The sequence below is a fragment of the Epinephelus lanceolatus genome, chromosome 4, assembly GCF_041903045.1.
Source record: "Epinephelus lanceolatus isolate andai-2023 chromosome 4, ASM4190304v1, whole genome shotgun sequence".
In the NCBI taxonomy this organism is placed as follows: domain Eukaryota; kingdom Metazoa; phylum Chordata; class Actinopteri; order Perciformes; family Serranidae; genus Epinephelus; species Epinephelus lanceolatus.
The window spans coordinates 17,218,107-17,240,606 of NC_135737.1; the positions used below are offsets into that span (position 1 = coordinate 17,218,107).

Here is a 22,500-nt window from a genome sequence, read left to right on the forward strand (position 1 = left end):
TGTTATTGTTTGATGGGAGATTTGGTTTGCAGCAGATAACTAAAATAGTCAAACATAATTTAAAAACTCATAATTTCAAACTTGACAAATGACATCTACACAGAATGGTTATTACACCATCAATTGACCATTCTATTAGCAGTTGTGATAAGCAATGATGTTGTATCAGCAGTCATTATTCTGAAATACAAAGGCAGCAACAAAGTGTTTCTAAATCTAAAGACGCCTGACAATAAATGGGCTATATCAACTGAGCACAAAATGGCAAAAACTCTGCAAACATGCCACATAAAGTTAGCATCAAATATGTCAAAAACTCTCAACAAAAAGTAAAGTTCACAAGCTTCAAAAAGCTGCTCTCTATGTCAGGCTGCTATTCAGAGACCATAGGTGTTCAAAGCTAACTCAGAGATGCACGACCTGGTGTATGGAGCTCAACACCTGGACCCCCGAGGAATAGAATAAAGTAATAAGATGAAATGACTTCTATTTCCCAGACACAGAAAACTATTAGATCTGAAGGACAAAAGCTAAAAGTCAAAGGGGATAAACATGAGAGGAATGCTGAAATTGCATTGTTGCCAACACCTCTATCTGTGACATTTTAAGTCACGCACACAGAATGCCCTTTAAAAATTATTAACTCTCTTTAGAAGGTAAATTAAGTGTCAATTAAATCTGTTAGCTGACTATCCCAAAGGTTTCACAAGGGCCCAATAGCACTAAATGTCCCCTGCCTTTAATGAAACACAATGTGCTGAAAATAAGGGTTTTTGCCTATGACTCATTGACCAGTGATAACCTTTAAAGTATTACAGAACAATTTAGAGGTAATTGTAATAGCTTCTGCCAATTACTTGGGGATTTAAGGAGCTAAATGTAACCGCTGTATCAGATTGCCAAGTGGTCTAGACCTGTACCCTGTGGCCTATCTTTGTTTCCCTCTTCCCATTTACTTGCTAATATGTAACTCCTCACTCAAAGCCCAGGTCCTGGAAAACCAAGATAAGCCCAGGCATGGTCTAGTTAATTTCAGGCAGCAAGACATTCCTCACTATTCTTCATGGGGGGAGGGATGATCTGGCGCTCTGGACATTTCCCTGGTTGTTCCACACATGTTTTAATGTCTTTTTTATCCTCCTCAAAGCCACATGGACCAAGAATTTAAAAGAAGATGAGCCTATATTTGCGGTAGACTAATCAAGTCTATGGCAAATATCATAATAATTTCTATTCATATGTAGATGAGGCTGCATACCCGCAGGGCTCACCTACTACATTTGAGCCCTCACAACTTGTCAACACAAGCGGTGTTTAGAGAGTGAACTGCACATCAGCACATTCATGCCATTGCTACAGGCGACAGGAAGCAGCTTGACGCCTTGCCCCCACCAATAATGGGACCAACAGAGCACTTCTATCTTTCATCTCTTCTGACTGCTCTTCCCTCCCAATTCTCTTCTAGATGGCTTCTCATATCCTGCCTATCAGGCTTCCCTTATGGAGGAAAGCAGGTGTTGGTGGAGGTGGTGGTGAGAGGGAGCTTGATCCACACACAGAATCCCCAAAGGATTTCATCAGCACCTTTTATGAGATGAGAGCCCTGTTACTCTCAAGACACTCCAACCATGTTCATAGGGAGAATATGAAATGCAAACCTTCTCAAGAGAGTTTACTTCAAACTGTGTAACATTTTCAATTCCCCAGTACTGTATATATTTTCTTGGCATACTGAAATGCTGATGATACCAAAATGAAAGGAGCTGATTTTTGCCTGGCCTACATCATAGCAGCCTAATCAAAAGAGACAACAGCTTGAAATCAAAGACAAAGCAGTTATCAATTAAACTGCAGTTGATGCCCAGCATCTTGATGCAACATTTTAGCAGTGCCAGCTTCATCTCTGATTATGGGATCAGGCAGCTGGCCCCGAGATGGATAGATGGTGGGTGATTTGTGTGTGCGACTGTGTATGTGTGAATCTTTCTGCATAAAAAGTGTCTACAAAGGAGATGTACCCTGCATTGGGCTCCAATCCTGAAACCCTGGCTAAGCTGGAGAGAGTTGTGACACTACAGCCTTAGCCCAGCAGTCACAGGCTTATCATGCAGCAGGGCTGAGAGGAGCAGCTCCGGCCCACTGCTGGGATTCAGGGGCCAAAAACACATTATCCAGAGTGATTTTGCAAAATTGAACAAAAGCTCTGCCACTGTGAAAAGAGAGATGTCACAGCAACGACTGGGGCTTAGGGTTCCTGCTGTTTTTTGGGAATATCAGATTTGTCAAAACACAGTCTCATTAAAGTGTTTGATATGTTACGGCCAAAAATCAAACAAGACACAAATGGAGTGCTCCCATAATTTTAATTTTGCTTTCATTGTAGATGAAAAGACACTAAAATGGTTTCATTTTGCTGAATAATTCAGTTTTCCAATCCATTTTCCACATTTATTATCTTCTACTATTGCCAGTGCTAGAGAGCTATATGTCTTTTTCTAGTTTGATGGGACTACACACTTTTTCCACATAAGAGGGATTTTCTACAAATGTATTGCTTGAACAACCCCAGTTCTGCTAGACTGATATCCTAAGGCAGGTATGACGACACATATCATCATCCAGGGAACAAGCCTGGACCTGGGGTTTCTATACTTTTGGGAATTTGCCTTTGCTTTGTTAACCTTGGCTCCACACACTTACTTTGGCAGCATATTAAGACAGAGGAAGGGAATCATCACATAAGGTTTTCCCCTCTCGTTTTTAAAAGGAAAATGAGGGCACGTCAGTGTGAAAGGGTCCTAGCCACGTTTAACCCAAATCCTATGTGATATGCAATCACTACAGTAATGATACATTTATAAGATGCTGTCACTCTTCTAAATCATAATTGATCATTAATACATTAAGAGCTCTCTTTTCCTGTCCCTGTAGACACATCTCACACAGTAGACGATGCTTTTTTTTGACTAAACACAGACTTTTTAGCAGTATTTGGCACTCAAGAGAAAACAAACTACAATGGAGAAAAAGAAGCATAAAACAAACTGCTTATAGCAATCCAAAAAACGTAAGCCAATGAAATTCAAGTAAAAAGAAAAATCTTCATTGGCTTATTCATGATATGAAAATGAAACCTCTCATCAACATGTTTTGGCTGACTTCCGTTGTACAATGAGCCAATCATTAATAGTGGCTTTTTTTAAGAAGAAGAAGACTTTACTCCTCTGCTGTTCACGCGCATTGAAGGAAAATAATTTGCAGATACACCTTGCTGTGTTGTGTTGAATAGAGAAGATTGGTGCTGGGTAATAAGCATTGAAAATACAACTGCAATGCAGACCGGTGAGAAAATTCTAACTCAAAGTTAGCGGCTAAGGTCATAAGGGATCAGTGAGACGCGAAAATCACTCTCTATCTAAAACGATTAGCCCAAATCCTCGCTGTAATTCAGTTTTTCATCCCCAAAGTGAAGCAGCTGTTACCCAGGAATAGTTCCTCTAATCAGCTTCCAGATGTTTTATCACAAAGCATTTTTCCATAACAATAAAACGACTACCTAATATTTTATTGGCTGCAGCACAGATGGAATATGAGGAAAACCTAACGCCCCAAAAATCCCTTTACAACACAACAACTGGACCAGCTATGTAATTTGTTGAAGCTTAAAGCATACTTTATCCATATGATTTACACTATACTGTAGGTTCCCAAGGACAGAGGAATATTATACACCCTAAGAAAAGTGTAGGGGAGACATTTTCATTAATAACAGGATAGAAACACACAGAGAACTGCAGAGTCATCACCTGTGTGGCGATGGGGATATTATAGCATACACAAAGTCTATATTAACCTCACAACTGCATGTGAGTGCATGTTTCCCCTTACTTTTGTTGTGCTCTAGCACGCTATGGAGAGAAAGATAATCCCCCCTAACCTGGGATTAGACAGGAGGGGAAACGGATTCAAGTATGCACTCAGTGTCACAAGCGATTACACACAGATAACATGGAAGATGTAGAAGATCTACACGGCAGATGTTACTGCATTCCAAAATGGTTCGGAGGATTTATTAGGTCAAGGTACTCACGATGACCTGAACCTATCTTGTTACATGAGGCAGAAATAACAAACAAAACACGCTTGTTGAGGAGGGCGGCGCTGACTTGCATTGGAAACTTGAAAGGAGGAACTTGAAATTTCTCTCTGTTTCAGGGGCTGCTATGTCAGAAGAAAATGCTCCAGTCAGGAATTTTACCCATTCATCTATAAATCTGAATAATTGATTTTCATACTCTATGCACATACTAAACAAATCTCACAAGCTAAATGGGAAACACAAGGAAACTTTGGACATAGCTGTGGAGTTTGACCTTCAGAAGTAGCATATTTTTATGAACTGAACAATCAATGATCTTTTGCTGCCTCTTTGAAGCTCAGTAAAAAAATGAGTTGGTAGTGAGTGCTTGGAATGAAAAACAAAGGCTACAGCAGTTTGTCTGTCGGTAGGAACATCCCTGATGCTGACTGACTGGCTGCAGGCAGACAGGGATTCAGCTCCACAAACAATTGCCTGGGAATGCCAGGGCTTGTGTGTGCACAGGTAAGCTCACCTGAATACATCCGAATCCTCAGGACACAAGGGGTGGGCTGGAGTCCACCAAAACATAGCAATTAACTGACTTAGAATGACAGAATCAGTCCCCTCCCCAGCGCACATAGATATACAAACATCCAGATACCAGTTGTGTCCTAAACAAGACAATTTCTGAGCATTTTAAGAGGTTTCAGTCCCACTCGTCTGTTCATGACTTCGCTGTCCAGGTGTGATGTCTTGTTAAAACAGGAAACAGACACCCACAAATTAATATGTGTAATATCAGTCCTCTGTGATCATTCATGCGAAGCTTTGACAAGCTTGACAAATAGTAAGACACACAAGCAGCTCTGAGAAAACAAGCCCTGTTATTTCCTTTTTGGAAAAAAGGAGCACTTTAAATAAAGCTGTACGGCAGGGTGCAAGATCTCTAAAATAAGGAAGGAACTGGAGACAGAGGAAAAAATAACACATAAAGTCCACAAATTACCAATGATTATACACTATTACAAAGAATTTTCAATATAATTGTTGTCAGTTTTGTCATTATGTTTGTTCTACCAAAACAGGGCTAGAAATAGTGTTTTAGTCAAATAGTAAAAATCCTTTTATTGTGACACATACTAATTAAAAATTTTGGGATGTGGCCTAATTGCCATGTTATTATTTGTGGCAAAAAGCCCATCTGTTGTCTATATGTGGCCAAGTTAATTGAGTGAAGCAGCAACTTCTCTTCATCTAAATTGCATAAGAATAATTTATCCAGCTAAACAAACATCCTACTGAGTGTTTGCCATCCAGTTCTTATAAATTCATGAATATTTCACCACTTAATGCAAAGGTCATTATTGCAGCCAATATTCACACAGAAGTGTGCCAAACAATTGACAAGAGTAGTTCAGATTAAACATAGATTTAAATTAAGACTCTGAACAGCAAAGTTGAAATGACACATCAAGCAGCAGATGCATTGCTGCCAAGAAGATCTCAGCCCCTGGCAGCTCAATTTAAAAAAGCCAAGACTGTGCCCTGCACCAAAACAATCCATCTCTCAGTGAAACCATGATCTCAGCTTCAACAGCTAAAACAACCTTGTGGTCAAACTGCTATAAGTATTTGGATTGAGGATAATGAATGGCTTGGCACTTTCCATTCATTTTCCTGTTGCAAAACAACATGCCAAGAGAAAAAATGTGTGCCCTGCCATATGATGGATTCAGGATTTAAGTCACTCTAATTTTGCATTGACAATGTAGTCAGTACAAATCCTTTAACAATTGTATGTGTGGAGCACTGATCTTAGTGCAGACAACCCATCTTTAAGCAAAGGGCAAAGAGATAAGAAATAGGTTAGTGGCTTTAACTAGAACTGAGATGATTAGACAATGAATCAATTGTCAGATAAACTGAAAATTAATCTACAGTAAGAGTGACAACTGATAAATTGTTAAAATAATTTATCAGGCTAGATCTTGTTAGGTGTGCTGTCATGCTGCAAGAGCATTTATGGGTATGGTGGAGTGGTGGGTATGTGGAGAGCATTAGAGTAAGAGAAAATGGGGGAAGCTTGCCTAGGGTGTAAAATGTGCTAGGTCCGGCACTGAAAATGTAAAAGGGTTTTAATTACTACTTTCTGCCATGTTATAGATTAAATGATTAATCAGCTGTTTTAAGGGGATAATCAGCCATTATTAGCTACAACCCTGGTTTCAATCCTGCTTCACAGTATTGTATTAGTATTGTATGTATGTACTGTAAACACGCCACAACCCTAAAACTCATTCATATGCTGAAACATTTCATTGCCAATATTAATTGGCAGTCATACACATACTTAAAGCTGTGCACACATTCATGGTTCATCACAGCTGTTAGCCAAAAACTCCTGGAATCCCACTGAGCAGCTGCAACATGAAAAGTAACTTTTCACCCTAAAAAAAATGCCAAGTGCAGTTGGTAAATTTCCCAATGAACTTGAAGTGAGGAGGAGAATGTTTTCCACCGCTGAACATGACATAGTGCAGCTGTGTGCCAGTGAACACCATTCAGCTCCTCCCCAACACGACTGTTCAAAGAGCTGGAGGCTCTGTCTGGGGATTTAGGGCAGCCACCAGCACAGCTTAAATCTTATTAAAAAATGTTCACTGACTGCCTTACAAGCTGCAGTGCAGTATGTGTTGAATCCTTATGGATGGGTCATCCAGCAAGACTCGAGCAATTTGTCAGGCCATTTAGGTGCAAACATAAAGCACAAGTCCCATGCCACTGAATGATAACTTAGAGCTATGTGATGTGACTGTTGCAATTTCATATTTTGTATTATTTGAGCACACAACTATGAATGAGGGCAGAATACAACATATGCTGTTTTAAATCCTCTTATCAAGTCTAAAAGTGATGTAAAAATTGAAGGGAGTGCTGGAAAAAGTGAATCTAATTGCCATTTCTGAAAGATAAACTACCAGTGTGGGATACATGTCATCAAGCATTAACCAAGCTAAAAAGTGAAAGAACGCGACAGAGGAAGGAAAGTCCAGAGAGATCCTTGAAAAATAACCCAATTGAGACAATAGTAAAGGCACTAACTGAACCTCACTCAACAACAAAAGAGCTCTGCATGGGCTTGGCATTTGCCAGCAGCTCAGGTAAAGCACTTGCATTCAGTATCACCCTCTGATGAGGAGTTGTCCCCTTCATTTTAGTCATCACTGATTAGCACCCCATCCACCTGTTGGCATTGATGTTAACCTGTCTATTATTGAACTGAAGCCACAGATTAGTCCCAAGTCGAGAGATGAGATAATGTGTATGGGGGCCCACTGAGGTGCTTGTGGGAAAAGAGGGCCCCTTAGATTAGAAAGGTCCTTTGTGCTCACTCATCATGGCTGAAGGGTAGCAGAAAGGACACACTGTCAGGCACGCTGCTTCTGCTAATCGGCAACACCGGCATGATTGCCTCAAACCATTCACTGAGCCTGTGCCTGATTACATATCTACAGTGGAAGGAAGGTCTTTGCTAATTGTTCTACTAATTACTTACTTGCTAAATTAATCATTACTCTCTAAATAAGGAAGCTGTTCTATGCAAAACAATAATGGGTTATCATGGGTGGGGTGCTATAGGACTGTACCTATGTTATACTGCACAATAAGACTAACATGAATGTTCAGAAAAAGGCTAATAAGAGTGGAAGCTCTGACATTCAGATTTTTTGTTTCAGAACTATTGGTTAAATGGAAATTAATGGAGCATGACATAAACAAAAGTTAGCAATAAATAGAATATTATTCTTTCCGTGTTGTTCACTGCATGCCTATTCTATCATTAACTCATGCTGAAATAAGGAGCAGTGTAAAGTTATTGTTCTGGAAATTCCTCCCATCTGTGCACACAGCTTTTGCTTAGTAATTCTGCTAAATTAGGCACATTATGAAGCACACACATGCTTTTCCTTTCCTTTTGAAAATAAGTAAGAGTTTCTTGAAGTTCAAAATTCAGCATCTTAATGGTGTGCTTACCACAGAGTATAATTTCACAAGGACATGTTCAGGTCAATTAACTTACCACTGTCCTCAATGGAAAAATAAAAGATGTCATTTGTAGCATTGTCGCCATCCCTCAAAACATAGCATATGTTCATGTCGTCAATGTCAGCTGAAAAAGAAATACATTTGCATAAATATCCATGATACAGTTATCATAAAAGTTTACATTAGTTATGAGACTGAAATGACAAATGGGAAATATGCCCAGTTTGTTCCTAATAGACTTTTTGTCAATAACTTCACTCGAGCCCTGCTTTAAGACTGCACGCTGAGACGGTGCGGAGATATGTGCCTGGTGTATAGTGCCTGGGGTATCTGAAACGAGAAACTGCCTGGTAACAAGGACTGTATATCTAGACTTCTGAATGACAAATAACATAAAGAAAAGCTTGATTATTGGGGCTCCATCACAGTGGTCTGTTTGCCCTCCTGATAGTGTGGTGCTAGACAGGGTTCTTTATAGCCCTGGATCTGGAAGATTGTGGAGTTTACAGCCCTTGCCGTCTTCAATATTTGATGTCAAAACATTTCCCTTCAAAGGGACCGATGCATAAAAATGCATAGCCACGATTTTCAAATGCCCAGGAGATAGTGTCTTTATTTACTGTCTGTTTATTCTTGTGAGAACTCTTGAAATATTGAACAGGCCTCTTGGGGAAAGCATCTCACAGTGACTCAGTAAATAAAAGTAGGGAATACATGGATATTGACTGTACACTGATGCTGCTACCCTGATTTTTCGCATTTACTAAGATTTACCAAGACACCCCTCTGGTCTGCTTGAAATATAACATCTGTACTTATGTTTGCATAGCCAGTGGTCTGCTGTGAGCCAGGCATTCCACCTATCTATCATCATGTCTGTAATCCCCTTTCCCTCTGTTAGAAAATATGACTCTGGTAATGTACAAATCACCATCATTTCTCTCCCAAAGTGAAATACATTAGGCACTGTTTGAAAAATGCACTCTCCTAGTGAGATCTGGTCAGCCTGAGGCACTGGCATACATCATTTCTGTAAATAGGCAGTCTCCTGAGTGAAAACAAAAATCTTATGTTTGAACTCAGCATTTTTCAGGCATCACAAGGGAGTACATTTAGCAGAGTAAGTAAATGTAAAGCGAGTTTGAGAGTGGGCTCAAGGGAATTAAAAAACTGTCTCCAATATGAGCCCTTGCAGTGTGTTACAAATCCAACAGCATGTCACAGTAATGCAAAGTTGTTTGAAATGTAGCTCTCTTACCTTGTGTGAAGGTGTTGATAGTGGCATTTCCTTTGCCTAGGTTGATCAGGTAGCCGTGTTCTGGGGCAACAGTCATCCTAAAGTTCACAGAATTCTGAACACTGTCTCTGTCCTCTGCTTTAAGGGTCTTCCTGGTGATCACAAACCCCAGGTGGCCAGTCTCCAGAACCCGCAACGTTGGGGCACCCTTGTTCACCACAATCTGTGGTACCCCATTATCCACTGAAAGGATGCTAATCTTCATCATTTGGGGCTTTCGCGTCTCAAATACCGTGTCGGGGAAAATGTAAAAGTCTGTGTGAGTGCCGTCAGTGACAGTAAAGGAGAAGCTGTCCTCTGTACTCTCTGTGCCATCATGCTTGTAGCTGATCATGTTTTCATTCAGGTCCTGCTTTGTGAAAGAGGTGACAGGCCGGGTGTTGTTAAAGAGCAGGCGACCATGAACTGGGATTTGAGTGACTGTGAACTTCAAGAGGCGGTCAACGGTGTCTCTGTCCTCCACTGTTAGCTCAAAGGGCGTGATGAGTTTGTTCTCTCCCTCGGTCACCACCAGGCCATGAATTGTTACCACAGGCTTTTTATTGTCCACATCTGTGATGGAGATGCGGAAAGTGCGGAACACAGGGTTGTAGCCATCAGTCACTTCAAATTCAAAGCTATCCATTTTCACTTCATCATCAGAAGTGTGGATGTAGTAGACTTTGTTGCCAGCCAGCTGGAGCTGTGTGAAGGATGAGATGGGCATCCCAGGTGTGTCAGTGCACTCCAGGTGTCCTCTCATGGGAGCTCTTGTGATTGTGAAAACCAAGTGTTCGTCTGGGCTGTTGAGGTCACTGGTGCTGAGCAGGTCTGTTGTCAAGGTAACTCTGCCTCCCTCTTTAAGGGAGACACCTTTACTGATCACATCTGGGAAAACCATGTCAATGCCACCCACTGTGACATAGAAGTATCTGTCAATCAAAGGGTTGATACCATCGGTCACATCAAATTTGATGAGGTCTCGAATCCCCTCTTGCCCATTATGATTGTACACAATTAAATCTTGATCAACTTCATTTTGTGTAAAGTTCATTCCAACTGTGATATTTTGCAATGTCCCAGAAGGCGTTGCCCTCTGTAAATACCCCTGACCGGGCCCAAAGCGAATAATATAAGTCAGCATGCTATCCTCAGAGTCCAAATCAGTAGCTTTTAAAACATTGCTGTTTATGACTTTCACGTCACCTATTTCAATTTCAAGGCCGTCATTGATTGCCATCCTCGGGGTCTCGTCGTCCACAGGGATAATCATAACAATTACTGTTTTCTCTACACTGAACTTTCCATCTGTGAGAACAATATCAAAGCTGTCCTCTGTGGTTTCTGAGTCATCATGCTCATACACAATGCTGGAGGCCTCCCTGATCTGATCCAAGGTGAAGTTAGAGACAGGGATAGTGCCAGTAGTGAGCTGATTGAGAATAAATCCGTGCTTGGGGGGTTTGGTAATAATAAATGTGAGCTGATCAGAGGGGAGATCTGCATCAGCACCATTCAGAATGGGAGTGTCAATGACTATGTTCATGCCCTCCATAACTACAAACTCTCGCATGTAAATCTCCGGCTTTTCATCATTAGAGGGGATTATGGAGATAGGGAAAAAGTGCCTTTCAGAGAAATTGATGCCATCAGAGCATCTGAACGTAAACCTGTCCTCCACTGGCTCGACTCCTTTGTGAATGCTTTGAACATAGTAAATGTGATTCCGTCTGATGTCCTTGATGGTGAAAGCACTGATAGCTGTCCCGGACCTGGATTTCTCTGAGCCTGGGGCAGGGGAGATATTTTCCACATACCCTGAGGTCGGCTGTACAATGATTGTGCAGAGGAGGTCATCGCTGGAGGTGTCTGCATCATCAGCACTTATATGAAGAATTTGAATGACATTCTTCTCTCCCTCAACAACATTGAACTGTGGCCCCACAAAGACCTCTGGAGCCTGGCTGTCCAGGGGAAGAATAGTTACATGCACTCTGACACCTGTGATCTTATTTCCTCCTACAGTCCACTCATCGGACATATCTGTCAAAGTGAGATTGAAAAAGTCCTCTTTTGTGGTCAAGCCTATCTCCCCACTGGTATGAGCATAGACCACAAAGCCGTTAATGATATCAGCTTGCGTGAATGTGCCAGATGGGACGCCTTTCACCAGGATTTCACCTAATGATGGTGGGTCCTCCACAATAAAGGTCAAACGGAGGTCATCTGTGTCCTCATCTCTCCCCTGAATGACATTACTTGTGATTTCTGTTGCTCCATTTTCCAGTACATCTATGTAAGAGCCAATGGTGCCAGCTGGGAGACTGATAGTTGGAGTCTCATCATCAATTGGCTTCACACTAATCTTTATTGTAATTGGGACAATGTGGACGCCATCACTGACATCTATTTGCATCAAATCTACAGTTGATTCATCTCCATTATGGATGTATGAAATTCTGTCATTTCTGATATCCTCTAGGCTGAAAGTGTCTCCTCTTGTCATGTCAGTGAATGTAAACTGGATCTGGCCATGCAGTGGAGGCTGAGTAATGGTGAAGGATATCTGCTTGCTGTCTGTGTCTGTGTCTACGGTGTCCAGCTCAGCACTTGTGATGATATGTCTGCCACGTTCAAGCACAGTAAATCCAGAGTTGGTTATTTGAGGTGGCTTGTTGTCCACAGGCTTTAAAAATATAGTGAAAACTCCTTCTACAGTATTTCCAGAAACATCCTCTACAGTGTATTGAAACTGCAAAACATGGCTGGTAATTCCAAGTTCGAGATCAGGCGGTTTGTAAGCTATTTTATGGTGGTTAATTTGCGCCTGATTGAAAACTGTGACTTCAGTGTTTGGCTTTTCAGTTAATACCAAAGCTCCCAATACAACAGGGCTGTTCTCATCAGTATCCGTTGGTGGCTTGATGATTGTGTATTTGAGATCCCGATCCTCTGAGTCCAAGTCAGTGTAACGAAGGAATTTCTTTCGGAAGTAAGTAAGCTGATACTCATGCACAGTCATTTGTAGAGTCGTGCCAGGGTACAGTTCAGGTGGGACATCATCAACAGGGAGAATTTTGATAATGAACGAACTCTCACCCGACTGATTTGGTGGGTCATTGTCATCATGAACTCTAAACACAAACTGATCCATGACTGTGCTGGTGCTGTGAGGCCCAATGTGCTTGTAAAACAGTTTACCGTCAGTAATATCCTGCTGTAGCCATTCAGTCACTGCTTTCTCATACAACTCATCCTCCGTATTAAACTTCCAGGTTGATGGGTCCTCTGGGGCCTCAGACTGACGCAGCAATACCTGTCCAATCGTGGAAGAGGGAGGCTCAATTGTGAATTTTACTGAAGAATCCTCTGAGTCGATGTCTGCGGCACTGAGCATGAGTGAGGAAATTGGCATCATTTGGTTTTTGAATAAAACTAAACCAGTGTTGGCATTGATTATGGGAGGCTCATCATCGGTTGGCACAACAGTGATGGGAAACAGAAACTCCACCTCATTTGTGCCATCTGTCATTCTGAAAATAATATTATCACTGTATGTATCACTGCCATCATGTTGATAAATGACTGCTCCAGCATCAAGGTCAGCTGGGGTGAAAAACTTCCTCCTCGAGCCCAGAACAGTTAATTCTCCATGCTTCAGCCCATCAATGACAGTGATTTTGACTTTGTCTAAATTGTCCTCATCGCTGATTTCCAGATTCTGTGAACTGGAGAGAGGCCTGGACTGACCCTCGTACAGTAACTGGCCAGTATTCCTCGTCACCACAGGGGCCAATGTGTTCATAGGCTTAACAACAATCATGAAAGCAAAAGGGTCTGACACAGCCCCCTCTGTGTCCACAACCTCAAATTCAATCTGGAAAATCCGCTCAGTGTCTGAATCCACAGCAGGGGGTTTATAGGCGATTTTCAAGTCTTTGAGGTCTCCTTGGTAAAATGAGGTTATTGGTAAATTCCTATCATCTGTGCTCACTATGTAGCCCTCCTCAAAGGACAGGGAGGATGTGATGTTGAAAATTAATTTGTCCGGATCAGACTCAACATCCTCTGCAGCCAGCATGTCCATGGTTATTGCTGTCATTACAAACTGGTCTACCTCCATCATCATCATGGCAACAAAACTGGGTTTAGGAGCTGTGTTCTCCTCTCCATCTTTAATCCTCACCAAAATTTGGAAAAACTCCTGCTTGAGCAAATTGCCTTCCTTATCATGCAACTCCACAAGCATTGGAATGTAATCTCTGTTTGGTGACTTCAAAGCAAAAGTATGCAGATAACGGATGTTCATTTTAATAAATTCATCACAGTCCACCATTGTTCCCAGGCTGTCCTCATCCACAAGTTTTCCATACCTGGGCAGCACACTGCCACTGGAGAGAGAGGCTATCTTGCATTGTTGTGCACTTTTATCATAGGTGAATTCTAAAATTCTTCTATCAATGGGGTTACTTATGCCGAGCAGTGTCTCGACAGTGAGTGGCATATTTTTGGTTAACACTTCCAGCTGTGTGAAAATGACTTCCACCTCCATCATAAATGGTATTATAATGGTATCCGTTTGGGTGTCATACCTGAGTTGTAATCTCACTCTATCCCTCGGAGGACTCCTGGAGCCAAAGTGAGAATACTTCACGTCGTTGGGGCCAAATTCACACGGAAACTTTTTCGGAGACAAGTGTCCAGGCCTCTGAGACAAAGGATCATTGTCCAGGACCGTTATGCTGCATCTATCACCGGGCTGAACTTGGATAACCAAATCGTTGATGGGATCAATGAAAACTGATCTCCCGAAAGGCACGCGGATCCCATTATTGGCAACCAATATCGTGTCCTCTGACAGCTCGGACCTCAAGGCGTATGATAATCCATAGCTGTCAAAACCCTGCGCAACTGCATCACCTGTCAGAATCACCGCAAGCAGAACAAAAGCAGCGCCAGTCCCGTGCAGATGCGGGGGAATAATCCAAGCCATTTGTAGTGTGGAACCGCAAACGAGACACGTTGAACTTTGCGCATACAGCCTTATAAACTAAGTACGGCGGTTAAAGTTGCAAGGAGATAAAATCAGAGTTGGATAATATCACGCACCTATGGGCACTAAGGTGCACCATTCTCTCACAGCAGCTGTACACTGATAACATAAACTTCATACTCCTGCTTTGCTGGAGTAAGGACAGTTACGCCCTCCTTTCAGCCGATTGGTTAATATCTCCGCTGGAATGCGTTTGTCAGCTTTTAAATGGACGTGGCTGGTGTCATTCTGGGCACACAAAACGATGCCGCGTGGGCTGGACCTCATCAGGTTGGATAAGGTGAGAAAAATACATGAATAATGCGATGTTTGGGTATAGGTGAAGATCTATAGTCTGTAGTATGACCAGGAATATATAATGTTCGAATTACTTCATTTTACACTGTCAGGTGTTATGTTTTAATTATCTACATTTGTTCTCTAATCAAAGCTACGCAATCACCCCAGACTGGCAATAAAGGAAAGCAATTAGAAGTAACAACTGTAGAAGAGTCTTCACTGATAATCTAACTGGAGAAATGCTCTGTCTCCCTCTCGTGGTTTGGGCTGCTGATGATGCACACTATCCTCGATATTATGCACATATGCCACTTTCATATTACTGCTGAAAACCAGCCCGTCATAAAATTTCATGACCAGTGTAAGAGTATAGTTCTGTGTATAGGGGGCACATGATGTAGGAAAGTCATTATACCAGCTTTTGACTGTGGTATGTTTTTATTCACATCAGAGCTGATGGAAAGGAAGCACTGCAGGAATCTGACTGCTTCCAGTAATGCAATGCAGCCAATCCATGTGGCCACAACACGGCTACTCATCTTGACATATTTCACCCTGCAAAAAAGCCCACAATCCACTCTTAAATCATGAGTCAAAAGTTCTATTTATTAGAGTCGTGCAATGACATAGTCCCATTCCCTGCTATCCTGCTCTCTCATCACACAGGTCCTCCAGGTGTCAGACGCTTCCCCCAGCAGAGCATTCTCCTCTGGCTCCTGACAAGCCCAGTCATGATCCAGCGTCTCTCTGCGCCACTCATCTGGAGAGCCAGTGTTGATTAAGAGGACACCCACACAGACATTGTGCAGCATAGCAAGGCAGGTTAGAATGACTCAATTATATTAAAAGTTGGTTTGATTTTGGCATGTCAAGCACCACTACACATCCAGATAAGAATCACAGATATTTTAGACTTATATGTGTCTGTGGGGGAGTCTGAAAGTCAAAATCTTATACTGTCTCATTACCAGGCTCCTATATGACATTTGTACTGTTTTCACGTTAACTTAAATGTCAGAAAATTGGGGGAAAATATCTGATATATCTAACTCAACCATGGTAATCATAGCTACAGGTGCAGCTGTTCTGTATGTTTGATTTACCCCACTGCCTTTGTATATATTAGATGTACACTCATACTTATGCTCCCCTGTCAATGTGTAGCATCTTTAGAGCTTTATATTGCCAGGAAGAATTTGACTTCAACTATGCTCAGTCCCCTCTGATCCTCTTTAGATGTTTTTCATTCCCTCCACAAAGTAGTGGGTGCAACCACTGTGTCTGCGCCTACCTATTGTTGCGCATTAATGACATACAAACCGTCTCACAGCTGGCATGTGTTGAAAATCGGTACACAGTAGCTGCCATAACAAACTGTGCAGTTGAGTTGCACTGGACACTGTTGACAGGGTCCAATTATAAATATAGCCAAGCAAACTGCAAGACAAAGCCCCTAGGCCTTGACAGCTCCTAGTTACAAGAGAAAATGAAAAAGAAGATGAATAGAACTTTCTGACAGCAGCGATGGCAGAGAGGGAAATGGATCATACCCAAACCTTCAGGCTTATTTTTGAGGCGAGGGGAAGTTTGATGATGTTCTGTCATATCACATTTACATCAAATTTATTGTAATCGACCAATCCTTCTTAGAAGATAGAACTGTTGGTCTGTAAAGGAAGTGAGGATACCAATCGCACTCCTGATGTGCTGGTGATTTATTGTGAGGCAAAGATACACATGGTGCAGGTGGGGTTTAGGCTGACATATTGCAGTTCAGCTCACTTTTGAATACTACTTATAAATGTTTATCAGAGTAACAATAGATGATTTTAGGTTGCTCATTTTTAAGCTTTTCTCACTGCTGAACACTGACAACAAAATATTCAAAGCTGTTTGTGCAGGAGTTCATTTAGATTTTCTTTGTGGCAGTTAGCACTATAGAGACTCAGTTTGTTTTGCTTTGTGATAACTGGTGACAACTAAATGTGCTTGTACCAGCAGTCCAAAGACACACACTGCCACGGATTGTTGTTGTACGGAAAGATTAACTTTTAATTTCCTCTCAGCTGAATGCACTGCCCTGTCGTCAATACACACACACCGACAGGCCAAACACTGAAAGTGACACCACTGTCATTGTACACTGGTTAACAGAGACATGCATCATGTAAGGTGCCTTGAGCTTAGAGAAGTGACATCAAGATAACCTGATACACAGATAATGAGGTGCTGCAGGAAGAGCGTCAGTGTGTTCAGTGCTGAAATCTATAGCCTAACAAACCTGTAATCATTATTTTGTTTGTATGTCTGTACACACGCTGTCTTTATTAACATTAACAACCATTATCATTGTTCTGCATTTGTTGTCATATTTCAGTATTTTGTACTTTTCTTGAGTAGCTATGGCATTACTGAACTGTGGCTGGGAAAAAAGTCCTAATGTGGTTAACAATAAATAATAAAGTAAATACAAATGACAATATCCAACATAATTTCTAGATAAAATGTGAATTTAGAGAGTATCTCTAATCAATTCCAATTAATTTCCTCTGGCTGGAAATACTTATGATAATTGTCTCCTTTGGTGTTAACCCTCTGTTTGTGTCAGTGTTGCTAAAGTGACTCCATTCTAACAATGCCTTGGACTTATCAGGACTATTTCTGTTAGTGGTTATTCCTTGGAGACAATGCAACCCCGGCCTCACTGATCTCATTAAAGCTATTTTAGTTCATTACGTCTCTGTCAGGGACAATTCTTTTGATGGTTGAAGCCGGAATGGTGGCAGCAGCTACTCTGAAGTCTTCCCCTATAAAGGTAAATTGTGTAACCTATAGAAACACAACGAAGAGCCAACCAGCAGCCAAATCCATCTTCCCCGGCTTATATTACTCTTGGGATACTACAGATCTAAAAAGGCAGCAGAACGAGTCAAGTTTAATCATATTCTTTATTTGTGCTCCCGAATTCCCCAGGTGTGTGTGGACCCATGTATGAAGACTATAATATATGGCCAGAGCAATCATACTGCTTACAAAACAAGTCAAGGTTTATTTACAGCCCGCTTTTAACAAATAGGTTCATTGCTGTGCTTTGGAGAAATAAATGAGACAAAAATAGATTTAAAAAAAATCCAAGGACAATCAAAAGAAAAGGAAAAACAAGTACTAATAATGGGGACACAAATCTGTGTGTGTATTTGTGTGTGTATGGACACAATGTAGTGGTAGGCTAAAGCTCTCCGGACCCATTATGTTGACCATCACTTAAAGCAGGGCATAACCTCAGACTTTAGTGGTTTGTTTAGAATGCAGGAGTAAAACCACAGAACAGAGTGGTGCTAACGTGACTAATGGTCCTGGCATCTAAGCAGAATAATATTCACCTGTCTTCCAATTTTAAGCCACAAAAACATTTTTTTTTCTGTTTAGTAGTGTATAGAAAGAAATTTTGTATTTAAAGATTCATCTATGTCAATTTCATGTAAATTCTGTAAAACAAAAACAGAAAATACTTTATGTAAGTGTTAGTCAATAGTAATGTATATATAATATATTGCTACATGTAGATTTTAATCATAATAGTAATTTCCCAATGCAGGGGGAATAAATGTATGTCAGTCTTTTTTTTTATAGTAAACAGTGCTGCACAAACTTGTGCATCATGACTCACGTCCTCTTTACAACCTCTGGTCAAACAGCTGAGCACTTTCAGTAAGTGACTGATCCAGCTCTGCTTAAGAACCACAGCAGGAGGTTCTTTCTGCCAGCTGCCATCTTCCTGTACAACCAGGCCCCACTATGTCAGAGCAGGGGTGTGGAAGGTGAAGCCTCATGCTTCCTCCAAACAGACCTAACCTGATACAAACATGCTCACCCAGACTCATTCATCTTTATAACATCTTTACATTATCTGTATCATAAGTGCACCAGAATGTTACATTATAATTTAATTTAATTATCCATTTAATTTTTCACTTCTTACTCTATGTCCACCTCACATGTACATATAGTAAAAATTCTCCCTCTTTTTTATTTAAGTTAGTTTTCTATTGTTGATAAGTACTCTTCAGATTTTTTGCTCATTATTGTTCATTAAGTATTGTAAAGGTTTTTTTTGTATATATTATCTGCGATGCAGATACAGCATTTGCTACAAAACTGCAAACTTTAAATATTTTTGCAGTTGGGAGGTACAGTATACAGTATAACATCTAGGTAAATCAAACATACAAAAAAAAAATACCAATTTCTGTGTTAAAAGACAAAAATCTGGCTGTTACTTGTGGTCAAGTCATGTAAGTACCACCATATTTAAACTGAGGATTGGTTCTTTTCTTGATTTAATGCATGCATATATTGCCTAGGCACATTTGATAATCTTTGATAAAAAAAAATAAACTAACATACATAGAAGGCATTCATTCAATCTATGAAATGTTATTTTTAGAATAATGTAAAATGCTGAGTTCATAGAATGTTATGTTAGTTTTGACAACACTAAAGATGTAGGTGTGTTATCCGGAAATACTATGAAGAAATTAAATCCGGTAAATGCAATGTTTTACATCATCTCAAGTCTGCCACAACCTACAAACAAGTTGTGTAAAACGCATCAGTCTGTGCTGGTGCAAAATAAAGGTCTCTGTCTGAGACATTAATTGTTTCATGTTGTTGCAGTCTTGTAAGGACACCATGTTACAGACAGATTTTAATGAAATACGATGTGTAATGCTGTGCCCAAAAGCCTCTAACAGTGCAAAAACAATTGCAGGGGCACCAGGGCACTGTCAGAACTGCTTTCATTATATTCTGACTAACCTAACTGGTATGGTGGCAGTTAAGGACACAAGTAAAGGCCAACCAGCAGACATTTAACCATTCATCCATAACTGAAAACTGCGTCTTTGACTTCAGACTTTTATGCTATTAAAAACTCAAAATCTCGGGCATCCTGTGGAGGTGTGGTCGCCTACAGGCCAAAGGTTACATCATTTAATCGGATTGCTGCCAGATACCCCGCAGGCCTTCCTTCTCCTGATGAGTTTTAAAGCTGATAGGCACTTAACATGTTTGCCCACCCCGCGGGCTGAACTCATTTCTGCTGCGCAAAAAGCAAGAGAAATGAGAATTCACCTGGTGGGAGTCACTGTGTGCCATCTGCATGCTGTCTCTTCATCAGCAGAAAACTGTGAGATTTGTGATTGATTATTATAAAACACAAAATGCAATTTGTTTAGCATCTGACCATCTGCACTAAAAGAAAATTATTTATTCATTTTTACTAAACAAAAAAAAGAAAGAAAAAAACACCCAAAATGGCACAATAAAACAATGCAATTCTAGAAAAAGAAATGGTGATAATCCATAATATTTCCATTAAACTGAATTAAGTGTAAGGATTTTATCTTCTTGTGTGCAGTGGGCTTAACAGCTACATATTCTTGCAGTTCCTCTTTGCTGTATTTTATCCTCCACAATCCTTTTGAGTTTCCAGTTTCTGCTGAGCTGAATGCGTTCTCTTTCTACGCTGTTTGATCTAAAGTTGGGGACTAAGTCAGCAACAATATCATCTAGACGTAACAGAGCACATTCACTAGATGCTCATGAAAAAGCTGCACACACTGCACATGTGGGGACAGTAATGCTTTCTCTTGGACTGCGTTTCAGGGTTATCATTGTTATGTTATTATGAAGATTTATTTTTGAGAAAAAGATCCAAGTACATTTTGTTGGATTTACTCTGACAAAATGAAATCTACTGCCTCAGAGTGACAGCATCTATGTGAGTGCCTATTGTTCCAATAGTCTGGGGAATGTCTCAAATATTCCTAAGTCCCCCTGCCAAGCTGTAATTGACTTAATCTTTCCATTAGCCCCAAGTCACCAAAGTCAGCTGTCATCTGTTAGAGTTAACTGTTGTAACAAGGTGCTTTTCATGCTTCCTGATAGATGTGAAATTCAGCTATGAGACTTAAGGGCGATTTTTAACCCCCTACCTCACAGCACTTCACACAAATGTACACACATCTCTACTGCTGACAGCTCTAATAAGCACCAGCACACAAACTGACAAACTCTTGCTCATTTTTGTCAGTTGATGGGGTGTTGCTGATCTTATTGAGTTTGGTAAATACCCCTGCAGACAGACATAAACAGAACCTATAACCTTCACACATCTTCACCTCTCCACAGGAAGTAAACACAGATAACAAATTCTTGCAGAGTATATGGAGAAAAACTCTATACTGCCTCTATTTATATGAGGAAAAATCTACTTTTTTTTCTTAAATTTTAAGAAAGTAAGCTGCAGTATTCAAATGTGCACATTTTGCGTATAATACCCTATAAATTCCAGCATCTGTGAGTATCATATACTTCACTGCCACTGCCAGAAGATGGCAACATCACATTATACATCTAGTGTATTGCAACATATACACTAGAGTTTTACATCATAAATAAATTATGACAACAGCTACATGAAGTTAGGAGACTAATAAAGAATTAAAGTTGCAAATGCAATTAAAATATGACTTGACTGTAGTGAATTTGTTGTAAATTTGTATTTTCATGTGTATTAGGCTTGATTGACTAATATGAAGCTAATGTAAAGTACTGACCTCAGCATTAAAGCTTCATTGTTATTATTAACATGTAACATCTTAACCAAAAACAGGGATTATAACTTCAATCATCAGTTAAGGAAACTGTAAGTCCACTTTGAACCACGTTTTCAGTTATGTTGAAAACATATTTATGTGCTGCTTGTACTCAGATCTGGTACTAAGTGGGAATAGTAACTATTATGAAGCAATAATGCCATACCTGTGGATACAGTTTTCAGATGTGTTCAGTTTGGTTCAAGTTGTCTTGAGCTATATACTGTTGCTGTGTTGTCTCACCAGTGAAAGACTGGCAGGCCTAATTAGTTCAAGACCTTATATAATGATTTTGAATTTCTGCTGTGAGCTTGACTATTGCATCAGTGTTCATTTTTAGAAGCGAGGTCGAAACCTGGCCGATACATACTACATCTAATTGACAGAGAGCTGGACTGCAATGCCAAATGAATTCTGCACCCAGCTGCACAGCAAAGACTGATGACCTCCTGTGAAGTCATACCAGAGATGCATAAGACACAGTGTTAAATTTTGAAAATGCATCGATTCCACCATTAAATATTTGACATGTTTCTTGTACAAGAATGCGAGCTGTTTGTGAAGAGCTCATATAAAGGAAGGGAATTCTGCTGAAGCCAGCATTCTGCTCAGAGAAGACTCAACAAAGACTGATAAACTGATGTTATTTCAAATGACACAAACAATTTCAGAGTGCTTGCAACCACGTGTTGGAATGTAAATGTTTAAATAAAAAATGACACATAATAACTCTTCTCTGGCTTATTAATGAAAACATGGTTACCTCTAGGCTGGATTACTGCAATTCCCTATTATGAGGTTGCTCTAATAAGTCTTTAAAAACTCAGCAGCTGATACAGAAGGTGGCAGAACGTGTACTGATAGGAACTAAGAAACAAGATCATATTTCTCCTGTTTTAGCTTCTCTGCACTGGCTCCCTATAAAATCCAGAATTGAACTTACAAAGCTCTAAATGGTCAGGCTTCGTTATAGCTTAGAGAGCTAATAGTACCCTATTATCCCACCAGAACCACTGCGCTCTGAGAATGCAGGGTTACTTGTGGTTCCTAAAGTCTCCAAAAGTAGAACAGAGCCTTCAGGCTCCTCCTTTGTGGAACCATTTTC

General features: G+C 40.5%; 1 protein-coding gene across 1 annotated transcript in view; it reads right to left on the reverse strand.

Annotated features, from left to right (window-relative positions):
- The window catches only part of frem2b (FRAS1 related extracellular matrix 2b), a 56,776-nt gene extending 42,207 nt beyond the window's left edge, over positions 1-14,569 (reverse strand). The window contains exons 1-2 of the mRNA XM_033631018.2: positions 9,387-14,569; positions 8,163-8,252 (exon numbers count right to left, since the gene is read on the reverse strand). Coding sequence (XP_033486909.2) covers positions 8,163-8,252; positions 9,387-14,397 — 5,101 coding nt within the window. The 5' untranslated portion in view covers positions 14,398-14,569. The remainder of the gene's footprint in view (positions 1-8,162; positions 8,253-9,386) is intronic.
- Positions 14,570-22,500: the final 7,931 nt, after the last annotated feature.